The sequence below is a fragment of the Furipterus horrens genome, unplaced genomic scaffold, assembly GCF_987537825.1.
Source record: "Furipterus horrens unplaced genomic scaffold, mFurHor1.1.pri manual_scaffold_4, whole genome shotgun sequence".
NCBI classification, from domain to species: Eukaryota; Metazoa; Chordata; class Mammalia; order Chiroptera; family Furipteridae; genus Furipterus; species Furipterus horrens.
This window is the reverse complement of record NW_028327174.1, coordinates 30,909,889-30,922,613: the sequence shown is the minus strand read 5'-3', so window position 1 is coordinate 30,922,613 and position 12,725 is coordinate 30,909,889. Positions and strand designations below refer to the sequence as shown.

The 12,725-nt window shown below is 36.9% G+C and overlaps 1 protein-coding gene across 1 annotated transcript in view; it reads right to left on the bottom strand.

The window, feature by feature from the left end:
- The window catches only part of PLEKHA5 (pleckstrin homology domain containing A5), a 203,067-nt gene that overhangs the window by 53,210 nt on the left and 137,132 nt on the right, over window positions 1–12,725 (bottom strand). Inside the window, exons 9-11 of the mRNA XM_090272891.1 lie at window positions 11,714–11,829; window positions 7,702–8,163; window positions 1,067–1,532 (exon numbers count right to left, since the gene is read on the bottom strand). Of these exons, the coding sequence (XP_090129017.1) occupies window positions 1,067–1,532; window positions 7,702–8,163; window positions 11,714–11,829 (1,044 nt within the window). The remainder of the gene's footprint in view (window positions 1–1,066; window positions 1,533–7,701; window positions 8,164–11,713; window positions 11,830–12,725) is intronic.

Sequence of the window (12,725 nt, the reverse complement as noted above, 5' to 3'; positions counted from 1 at the left end):
TGGCTAAGAATATGAAAAATACTAATAAACATAAGAACACTTTTCAACCACACAGTAATAAGTTGTATTCAATCAGATATCTCTTAAATACTGTTACTATTTTTTAAATCAAATATGATTTGCCTTTGGGTGGACAAAGTGATTAAACACTCAACTTCATTGACAGTGAAGTTCAAAGTGAGCCTCATAAAGCATACTCCAATCAGAAAATTCCTTAGCGACATTAATTTCTAGCTAACTCTTATTTATGGAAATATCAAGCAAATGTTTTACACAATGAGGTAACTGAAAGATTCAGCCTGTCACAATGATAAGAAAAAGTGCATTTTAAAATAGTATAAAGCAAGAAATTCTTCAGAATTAAAAAGAAGATCACAGGAAAACTCCCTTTCACTTTGGGGCAGACACCAGAGAACTGGCCGCACATGGGCTGTCTGGTCCAACAACTGCTTCAGCAGTGTGAGAAGCTGACCAAAAAAAGCACTCTGAATTCACCTTCAACCACCTACTAGGCAAAGCTTCAACTCACTTAAAACATGATCTCTGTGTCTGAATTTTTTAAAAGTATGAATCAGTAAGCATTGTTATTCTGATATTAAGTTGCGTATCTAAGGTGGTATTTCAATATGCCATATACTCAGCTGGTTAGAAGATGAGGTTGACACCTTCATCTTAGCAGAGAATGCTAGAAAGGGCAGGTATAGAATTTGCAAGTGAGAGAAGAGCCCATAAAAATGCACATGGTCTGGTCTTAAGTTGATGAGGTATGTTCTTAGGCAGGGAAGATTGCATAATGCATCCACTCAAAACACAAACAAACAAACAAACCAAAAACAACAAAAAAACCTGTTCCTGTGCTGAGAGATGCAGCGGTGCAAGATTAGATTTTATACAGGAGATTTTGACATTGCAGTATATTCTTCCTTAATATTAAAAACAAACAAAATAAGGAGCTGCCTTGACTCCTCCTCCCTATTTTCTTATCTCATTTAAAAGAATAGTGTACTAGGAAAAAACAAAAACCCACCCTGCATACAGTAGTTAACACAAGAAGAGCCAACACTACCTTAGGGTGCTGGGCCCTGTGCCTGCGGTCTATCGTCACATCTCCTCTCTGAATTGGTGAAGACACTTCTGATCTGTAGGTTCGTTGAGGGGAGTACCCCTGATAAGCAGCTATGGACCCATGGGAAGGTGACGTGGGAATAGAGTGCATTGTCTGGTCAGAAATGTTAACCATGGTTTTAGGGCTGGTCAAAGTGCCGTGCCGAGGGAGCGTGCCCTGTTTATTGTAGAACTGACGCTGCTGCCATTCGTACAGCTGCCACATCGTGTCGTCTCTCATTGATCTTCGTTTCTCTTCTGCTCCGGAGCCCACCGTTTTGTCATGAGTGGAAGGGGTTACGCTGCAGATACTCTCAGGCCTGGTCTTGCTGTTTCTTGGGAGTGTTCTATAACCTTCAGGATATCGGGCCATAATCTGTGCTCTGTGGCTTGGCATATTTCTCGGTAATGTTTGGTAAGAAATTACTCTAAAGTAAAAGAATTGAAATGTAAAAATAAAGGAAAGTTGCTTTCCAGATTCTAAATTAAGAGTACTTTTTCCCCCCTGGTCAATAAAATATATATTAGGACTTGTTTTTTAAAATATAAAAATTACATATTATAGAAGGTATAGGTTATTAATAAAAACATTTAAATTTTTTTACAAAATTTAATTTGATGGATTTAATACATTAAGTAAACAGCATCTACATCACTTACATAAAAGAGAATTAATTTTGCACAACTTAGAGTTTGATTTAAAGAAGAATATTGGTACTTTTAGAACTAAAAATACTCAATATCTCATCCAAAATCTGTCTCTACAGCTTATTTGTTATTACATACACAGACTCCTAGAAGCTCCTCCTCATACATCTCACTAGTACAGTTAAATAGGACTTGTGTTTATGGCTGGAACACTGACGCTTTGAGCTGTGCCCTAGACCATGAAGTCAGGAAGTGAACTACTGCAGACCTCGGTGACTTCTCTATTGTGCCATTTCCTCAGACAGCATGACCATGGAAAGGGCACATCAGTATGTTTGTGGTTTAAAAAAATAATTTCCCTTGACTGCTTTTCTTAACTCGAAAAATAAAAATGACTTAAAGCTTAAAGCGCAAAATTTAAAGACAAAATACTTAAACATAACATTTCAGACATAAAACTGCAAACCTCAGGAATTTTACAATGTTTCTGGCATACAGATTAATATTCCATCTCATGAAAGCAACCTGCATCTTGGGGAACATTTAAAAGCAATCTAAAAATTCCTCAAATACATTAAGCATCTAAAATAAAGTTCTTAGAAAATACTAAATTTTTAGATATGGATATATAATACTATAGTGCTAAGATTCCTAAGATTAAAGAATAGAATAAAATTTCAGTTTACAATTTAAAAAAATGACATTTTGATAAAACACTCTTTAGAATATATAAAAACATCCTGTGCTAATTTCATGCTAGGTCAGATTCACTACATATAAAGAATTTTTATAAGTCAGTTAAAAATTCTAAATAAAGTAAGCATTTGTGTTCCCATTACCTCTAGAGGTAGGTATAAGATATACATGTAATTACTATTCAAATTCTAAATGCAAACATAATCTTTTAATTAAAAAAAGATCTAGACTAAAAAGAATAATGATTAAAGTACAAGTATTTATCCTATGTTATCATCTCCATTGGCATAAATTCACACTCTAGTAATATCAAACGTAATGTAATCCAATGGACCAAATGTGGGAGAATTGAGACCCCCATAAACTCAGGCTTCCTGACTGTTTCTTTCAATGCTTACTTAACACCTTAGTCCTGTATTTTTTGACAATGAGAATATTTTGGAATTGTGCATGTATAATTGCTAATAATTTGCTGCCTCCTACTGGGTATTAAAATGCCAAAGATGCTAGTGATTACATGGACCAGAGGGGGTCCCATGTCTAACTTGATGTGTAAGTTACTTGACTATACTCTTTAATAATCTGGGAATCCTTGGCTGATATCCTGGATGTCAGAGCTCTCTTCTGACCCATAGACGTATTGCTAGTAACAAAGCATAAACACTCATGTAAAACGAAGACTTCATTGTGATCGGGTATAATGAATTGGGTGCAACTGGGCTATGAGCCATGCTAATTAAGATTTGTGCCTACTGGGGCAGTAATTTTATGATATCATTCTACAAACCGAGAAAGCCTTGTGTTAAATACACCCATTTGTGGCTTAAAGCATGAAAGACATAAGGCTGCGAAAAACAAAACAATACAGTAGAAAAAACAATGAAGTAGGAAAAAGCAGTTGATCAAAAATCAGAGGGACCAAGTTTTGTCTTTTGCTTTTCTACTAAGTATAGAGGCCTTGGTGAATTATTTACATCTTCTGGGATTCAGAAAATCATTTATATATGGTTATATAATAAACATAACCACATATTAATGAGAGAGAGAGAGTTGGTTTGAGGGAAAGGAGCAGAGAGGACCAGGTGGGGAGAAGACTGAGAGATTATACTCCTTTCAATACTTGGGGTTAAGAGTGAGTGGGCCAGTGAGAACTCGAGTATGGGCCTCTTACTTCCTTAAGCAGCACTCTTTTTATTATGCCCATGATTCCTGACTTTTGGATTTAATGAAAAAGTAAAACAATCCTTCTATTTTTAAAATTTTGCCAGAAGTATAGTAATTATGTTTAAAAGAAATCCCTTTCTTTTGCTATGATTTCATTAAAAATAAAGACAATCCAAAACCAGAAAGGGAATAATCTAGAGTCCGTCATATGCTAACAAAATTTGGCCAACTGAACATTTTAGGGATTTGGTTTTCTCATCTAGAAGATGATTTCATTACCAAGTTATGTTATATAGCTCTAAAATACCATCTCTTATCCTGTGTTCAAAATATTTCCAATTCTTTCAACCTTTTCCCTAAACTAAATTTCTTCATTATGCTGCCTGTTCTTCGGCTTTTTGATGTCTCTCCTGAAAACAGGCTTGCTGAAAACTGAACACCCACCCCGCCCTCCAGGACAAGAAACACTCAGCGAGGCCAACAACCCCCCCATCTTCTCTGTTAACAAATTGGGATGGACAACAGAGAAGGGACTGACTGTGGGAGAGAGGGGTGGGCTGTGTGGGGGGGGGGGCAAAAGGTAAACAAAAATCGGGACTGTAATAGGAGAAACAATTTAAAAAAGTAAGAAGAGTTGGCCACCCATGGCTACCTGCTTACGAAGTCTGTCAACCAGGGAAAGTTGATTCAAGCCAAGAAATGCTGCCCTAGTACTAAGGTAATTTACTCCCACATGCCTTGGTTTATTTGATTGTTCGTAATTTCAAGAAATAACTATAGTGACCTTGATATGCAAAAGGTTCTGGACTGGGCACTAAACTATATCACAGAACTACATACTGAAAATATAAATGATATTAACTTTGTATCAAGTTTGGAAATACGTGAAAAAAGCATTTATAATCATATAAGGAAGAGGCATACCATTGACAATCTAAAACACACTGAAAACTGCCTATAAACTAATGATTAAATTCCAGTTCAGAAAATAATAATTACAGCAAATACCTCTGTCAGTGCTCTGAAGCATTCATACTGTGTGAGCTGCACCCTGTTGTACTGATGTATATTGAACCCGAACTCTAAATCCACCTATACTCATTAACATAGGCTGCTTTTCTACTAAGTTGACTAATTAATGGCTACAAAGTTTAAAAGGGCTTGTCTGCCATCTTTGGGAACACCTTTTGGAGAATTTTTTAAAACTAGGCTGTTTATCAAGTTTATTTTTATCCCATACAGTATCTAGCTTTTTGAGACCTGGTTTTCAAAAACTAGTTTCCTTCAGTGGTCTTCCCCAAAGAAATTCAAATTAAGCAAAAATGTGATTTACTCTTAAGTAGAAGCTTAAGAAACGAACACTGGAAGCGCCTTCAGCAGGTTTAGTGCTCCATTCACCAGCAGCTGCCTGTCAAGGGCCATGAAAACCCAGCCCCAGCGACTCTGCCATGCAGAACAATGGCTTCAGGCAGCAAGCATCTTAACCGAGCCTGCCGCTCACAAAGAGACTTGAACGCTCCCTTCACAGATGCAGGGATCTACTATTTGACTACATATAAAACCTGTTTCCTTTCTACCAGAACTTGAACAACAAAAGCAAGCCTTTCAGGGAGTTTTACAAAATAAATTATACCATGAATTGCCATTAGACTTCTTTTCACCAATAAAAATTATTTCATTATAAAACATCACAACTATTTTTTTTTTCAGTTTGAGGTTTATATAATAATGTAGATCACATATCTCAATGAGCCAAACTGGACACCGGCCAGTGAACCCAAAGTTGGAAGAGCAATGCAGAGAAAACCTTAGCTCAAAATAACCTAAGACCAGCCTTCAGATGCTGCAGGTCAGCCTTCAAAGAAAAAAAGTCACAAAAAGCCTTTATGTATGTCAGTTAATACTCATCAAGGGACCTAAAAGTGCTTGGAAACTAATCTTTATGCTCAACAATTTTAAAACGAACTTCTAGAAGTGAGATTTAATGCTGGGTACAGATTCTGCAAGTCTTCTTGCTGGGATTTTTATCACCTTTTTCCTGAAAATGATTATAACCTTAATAAGTATTTCCAAACACCCTTTCTTTCTCTCTTTTTTTTTCCCCCAGAGCTACCTCTGGCTTCTTTTCTGCCTAATCAAATTTTATTTTTGAAATAGGAAATACTTCTCACATTTCTCCCTTGGGAAAACTAGAAAAGTAAACACGGCGGGTGGGAAACAAGAGTATGGAAGTGAACAAAACTTCACAGGAGAGTGTTTCTGCAGCCTTGGTTGAGATCACAAAAGATGAAGCCAAATGCACCCGGGCTTCTGAGCCGCACTACTGACCGACCTCGGCCGGCAACTGCACACGTCAGCCAGGACAACCGAGCAAACTGCTTCCACTCTCCTAGACCTCAGGAGGTTCACTATTAAAATAAGGTAATTTTCATTTAATCAAAAACATTTATGCCACTGTGTTCTGGTTTTCTATTATGGAGGGTTAAGAGTTCCAATAACTCTTCAGTTAACGTTTATGTACGTACATTAGTACATTAGAGTATTTTTACATTGTTGCATCGTCATATTCCTGACTAATGACAGAACACTTGCTCATCCCATAGGCACCTCTTTTCCTCCATTTCCTCTGGCCTTCATTTTCATCTCCTTTGCAGACCGCCCCCTACTCCTTTTTGTTCCCTTAAATGTAAATATTCTTTCAGGTTTTCCCTTAGAACTTTTATTTTATCCAGCCTCCTGCTGAATGAAGTATCTACTCTCATCCTTACCTTTCAGTACTTTTGATATAATCAGGATGCTGCAACCTTATTCAAGTCCAGGTCTCTCTCTGGAGATACAGACCACTGGCACCTCTAATTTAACCTGTCCAAATCATTCATTACCTTCTCTCTACCCAAATCTCTTCTATGCAGTAAAAGGCACCAGACAACCCTTGATGATCAGGCCCAAGAGTAGGGCGTCCTTCTTGATTTCACCCAGTCACTCAAACTAGACCTGAATAAGAACAGTTTGCAATTGCGCACATTAGAGCATCAACTAGACTTGTCAGTTATACCTTGAGTACACCTCCTTACCCTCATTTCACTTATGCCAATAGCTTTTGAACTTCCTCCAATTCACTCCCCAGGTTCTGCAGCCAGACTCATCTTTCTGAAACACAGATCTGAATGCACCTACTTCAGCTTCTCTCTCCAGCCTTGTTCCTCATCCGACACCACAGCAGTGGCACCTAAGCCACACTGGATGTCCTTTCCCTGCTCTCTATCTAATCTGGGGTCCTGCCCATCTAAACTAACACAAGCATACCATTCTTTATATGTCGACTGCATCCTTTTCCTTCGGGAAGGTTTTCGTGAACCCGTAGGTTGTGCTGGTGGTCCCTGAAACGTGTTCTTGTAGCACCCTGTTCTTCCTCCACCGTCACAGTGTACAGTACTTATTTATTTCACTTTCTCCTCTGCTAGACAGAGTCTCTGTGAGAGATCTGGACTCTCTCTCTTCATTATTTACTTTCTGGCCCCATGACTAGTACATAGTACTTAGCAAGAAATATATGAAAGAACAAGTGTGAGCAGGAATGAATAAATGCTCAGATGAATAAATATAATACTTAGTCATGTGTATTATGAGTTAAGAAGGGAAGGAGATGGAGAACTAGAGAGCATAAGCTGTCCTGTGTCCAGTACTTGTTTCAGGAGATCTTTGCATTAAGCTGTACAAGATACTAACAGAAGACTGTCAGACCAGGGCAGTGGGGAGGAGGGGAGAAGGAGGGAGGGAAAGGAAAAGGAGGGATAGGTCTTGGTCCCATCTTCTTCCCAAACAAACATAACCTCTACCCACATCCTAAGCCTTCTCTTGGGCTGAGCCAAGGGAGAATAAGCCCTCATCATGATTAGTACAGTTGGGTGACAACAATGGGAGGCAGGGAGAAAACACTTATATTAGACTACAATAAAAAAGAGTAATGAAACTGTAATATCTAAATCACAATGTAAATGAATACTTTTAATTGGCATCTTAGAAACCAATCTCTACCAACACAGCTTGAAAGACACCTAGGTGCATAACACGTAAGAAGATACTTACCCCCTGGCTTCTTCTTCATGACCCCTCCCCTTCTGGATCTTAATCCAGTGTTCCAGCTGTTGCATCGAATTGGTTCTCTGTATGACTCGGTCCGCCTCTGTGTGTGAGAACCCTGTATTTGGGTGATTTCCACCTTTAAGGTCTGCCAGGCTCACATTGACTGTTTTGTTCTCCGAACTCACATTGACTGGCCTGTAGTGTCCAGCCGGAGCTGGGCACGTGGACCCATCATATTCGGATGGCAGAGAATTCAACTTTACACTATTAATTTTTGTTAAAGGTCTATCTTGACCATCCTTCTGAAATCCGTATTTTTCAGCTTCTAATGCCTTTTTTTCTTCATTTCTGCTTATTTCCTTGTTCTTCTGGTTATTTTGGACCTCTGGTTTAATGAGCACTCTGTGGTTGGGAAAGTTATTGATTTCTTTAGCTGGTGCATTTTCAGATGTAATCTTGTCCATTCTGAAATCAGAAAAAAAAAAAAAAACCCAATAATGAATCAGATGAAATAATGGACATATTATTTCTGGGATTCAATCTAGGAAAAATATAAAATTACCTTTTACTTAGGAAAAAAACTGAAAGGTCACTGAGGATAAGCCTGCACAAATCCCCAAGGTTCTGGTATGAAACAAAGCATACAGTGTACAAAGCACTGGAGGGTAAAAAGTGAAGTGATAAGTGTCCCCACCATTAAAAATCTGGAAATAAAGCAAATAAGATTGCCCTTTCGTAGTGAAACCACAAATACCACACTCAAAGGACCACAGCATCTAGTCACTTGAAATAAACCAAAGGGCTTCCAGCCAGGAGGGTTAACTCATCATGAGACAAACATGAGTCTGTCTGGTTTGTGGGAATGACTATACCAGGAAATAACAGCCTGGTGCTACCAAAGATGTGAACCACATGACGAACCAACTCTGCTTGTATGAAAGAGGACCTGAGTTTCGGTTAATAGGTCTTGGAGTCGGATTGCACATATTCAGCTCCCAGCTCTACCTCTCATGAGCTGTGTCTGTCCATCTTTGGGCAAGACGCAGAAATTTACTGGGCCTCAATCTCCTCTTTGGTAGATGGGGACCCTGCAGCACCAAGGTTACAGGATGTTATGAGGAACAGGGGGCTGCCACAGACTTGATTACCATGATCACTCCATCTCATCAAGCAATTGTGGATTAGACTCTGGCATCCCATGCCCATCTCTCACTAGAAGAAGGTGCTGCTTACAGTGTGTGTCTGGACCACTGGACAGTTTTACCGCTCTCCATTCCAGTTGCTATATCTAGGTCTTTTTGATGAGAATCAGCTGCCCTGAGATCAATCACTTCTAGGCTCTGAAAAGACCAAGCTGAGTGTCTGAACCTACATGAAATTGCCAAGATCAAGCCACAATGGGAAGCCTCTCAGGAACTGGCCACATTTCAATACATAAAAACGCTCATATTGAGTCTTAAGTGTGTCACTGCTGCCAATTTCAGAGATGTGTAGGAAAAAATCCATAATATACAGCTACAGAGGGGCAATCTGGAATAGGATCAGTGACCCAAAAATGGAACAAGATTATTTTTCTTAGAGCAAAGTTATGGACTACCCATATATTTAGGTTAGATAAAACTCACAGCATCTAGATTGAAAGCAGTATTAGATATTGAGATGGTTTACTAAGATATGCAATGGAGCTACTTTCCCTTGAAAGACAATAGTTACACAGCTCTGCCTTACACAAAAGCACATCCCCTCCTTGCTAAATTTGGAGGTGGGGAGGGGATTTTTAACACTGAATATCAAATATCTGAAAAGATTTTTTAAAACCTGGCTGCTTCTAAAGCTAGATTTTAAACCAGAACTGCACTGCCCTTGTCTCTTTATTTTTTTCCAAAAATGTATGCTAGGATAACACAAATAATGTGAAACTGGTGATGTACTTTTAAAAAAGTGGCATTTAAGTTATTGAAGAAGATACATGGAAATGTAGAAAATGAAAATAATAGACCCAAAGATGGAAATTATTCAGAGAATGTGTATTATGCCTGGATTGTTTCATATAAGCCATCAATGATCTGCATATTAGGGGTCCATGTTACTGTAGTTCACAGGTCAAACACTTTATGAGAATTTAAAAGAAACGAACTACCCAGTTAAAAACTCAATGTTTTATCTCTAGGTGACATGCTCTAATAAATATTTTTAAGTACTCTGGCCATATAGGAAAGCCCATTACCTTAAAACCAAGCCAAGAAAATCTCCCAAAACTAATGAAATGACATATGACAACAATTAGGCACCTTCAATTATAATAACCAATATTACCAGGTAGGGCAAGAGAAGTAGAATAAGATGTAATTTCTACATGACAACGGTGACTGACAGCCGGCTAGGCACACAGGTGGTGGTGGTACTCAGTAATTCCTGGCTGACCAAGCGAATTACATCAACATAACTGGCTAAAAACTGTGATGGGCACACAATCAACTAGTAAGGTGTCAGAAACCTAAGTAAAACATTGACTGTAATCTTCACTTACCTAAACTATGAGTGATTTTTAGTTTTTAGAGTGGAAAGTACCAGAAAAGAAAAGTTAGTTAAAATTCTGAGATAAGCACAATATAAAATGCTGAAATTATCTGGAAATTAAATATTTTAATTATTATTTGATTTCTGTATTCTAAATAATTCCCTAACAATTTTACTTTGAAGTTAAAATTACATTAAAATCTTCAATTAATTCTTTTCATCTACATTATTTTCCGTAGTAATCAGGGCTAACTATCTCATTGTTATGTCCACTCAGGTCATTATAAAATTCCTTTTATTAGCTCTCAGCCTAAAATATGCATATGATTGAGGTGGTTTTTCTTAAAAATATGTATCCTACAGTTCAATTCTGACCTTCCTTTCTTTTTTCTCCATACCTTCCCCATGGTTCAATTATTAGGGATTGGTTAAGTTGCTTTGGACTTGATATTTTGAAGAACAAATATATAGCATCAACTTAAATCTTTTAACCAATAAGTCATAAGACTATATGCACACTAAAAAAAGGACTAAAGATTTACACTAACAATTCCCTTTTTTCCTAAGGAAAAAAATAAACCCAAAAGTATAAGTTAGCATTTTCCTTGTAAGATGTGCGCAATTATCACTGACTGGAAAAAACAAAACAAAAAAACTTTATCATATATCTTTCTTCAAAGTATAGGACTATTTAAAGCACATTATTCAGCTGATATTTACGTATTTTTAGAAACAGATTTCTTCTCACTAGTTCTTAATATAATATAGTTTAATATTAAAATGGTCCAAGTTCAAGAAGGGAAAAATAATCACAGATCTATAATATTTTAACAGTACATATTTATATTATCAAAGGACCTAAGTAATGAAATTTCAAAAGAAAGAAGGTAGAATTCATGCAGAAGTAGATATATTTAGACATAATCTACATGCTTGCTGAACTATTTTCTGGAGACACTCATCATAAAACAATCAGAATTAACTAGGAAATGCCAGGGAAAACAAAACAACAAGAACTCAACACAAAATTTTATTTCAATTTTGTAAACTTCAAAAACATAAAATGTAATTTAAAAAACACAAAGAAATTAACTTCATGAATATAAATTCTCTTCTAAGAGGACCTTAAAAAACACTACCTTGTGAAGTTTTAAGATAACAATTAAAACTGTACTTACCGGAAATTAAAGGTAATTCTGTAAGAAGAAAGAACATTCAGTTTCAATGTTAGAATTCTGGATTCACCTCAGTACACTGATAGGTGGAAATGAGCAGAGAGGAACGGTGGAGTAAAAATGCAGGTGGTATCTCAAACTAACTAAAGGTGTATGTATCAATTTCATATAGAACATGAAATAATCATCATTTTCTGAGAAGGAAAGGATTTCAGACCATGACCACTAGGATGATATGCATTATATGATAATGACATACTTACAAGGCATGGTATAAAATGTAAGTGGAAATCACCATCATTTTCCCTACCAGCCTTTACCTTTTCACAGGTTCTGTCTGTACCAGGGCAGCATCTAACATGGCTTTCATCCACAACTCCATCTCCTTTATTGTATCAGTGCAGAAATAATAGGTCCGCATGTTTGGATGGGCTGCCTGATTGAAAATGATACGATCACTTTAAACAGGAATATGGGACCTGAAAAAGGAAAAGGAAGTTCAGTGGCTCTGTGCACAAACCATTACTGTCAAATTTCAAAAGAGCGGACTGGTCTTATCTACAGATATCGAACTAAATGACTCGAGGAAAACATAATTCAATCTTGAAAAACATAAATACTTTTTTCTAACTTTATAATTTTTCTTTTACAATAAAAAATAAATGAATGGAAAAGAAAGAAGGTAAGAAATGAAGCACTTAGTCGTGCCTATTCCACCTTCAGATCCCTAGTAATTTCTATTTCTATAATTCACACCACTTTATTAAAAAATGTCCCAGAGCAACCGGCAACAAAAGTTATCAAAATGTACAAGTCATACTATTTCTCCCTTGTTAAGTCATCCCTTTAGTCCTCAAAATGTGCTGCTATTAAAGCATTTGTTTAATCCTTAGAGACACCGATGTGCAAGCATAAAAGATAGGTAAAGGGAAGCATACTGAGTATGTAGTTCATTTCCTAAATATAAAAAGATGAGAGGAATAAATCTGGAGCCACACAGTTTACTCCATTATCTTTACTGTCTTCGTATCAACAACGTCAAATTAACTTCTTCAAAAAATTTTTCAGAATCAGAATATAAATAAATTCAATAAACACAGTGATCAAAATAACTATAACTATATAACCAACAAGTCTCATTTGACTATTGTAAAAGATAAAACTATCTATAGAAATAACTCAAAAGAAAAAGCTCAAATGCTACATGTTGTTAAAATAATTAAAACCACCATAAAGTGTCACTGGACTGTCTTGAGTGGAGTTTTGGAGAAACAAATAAAGACCACTGCCCATATGTGTGATCGATGGAAGGAACACTGGCTAGTACTAAGG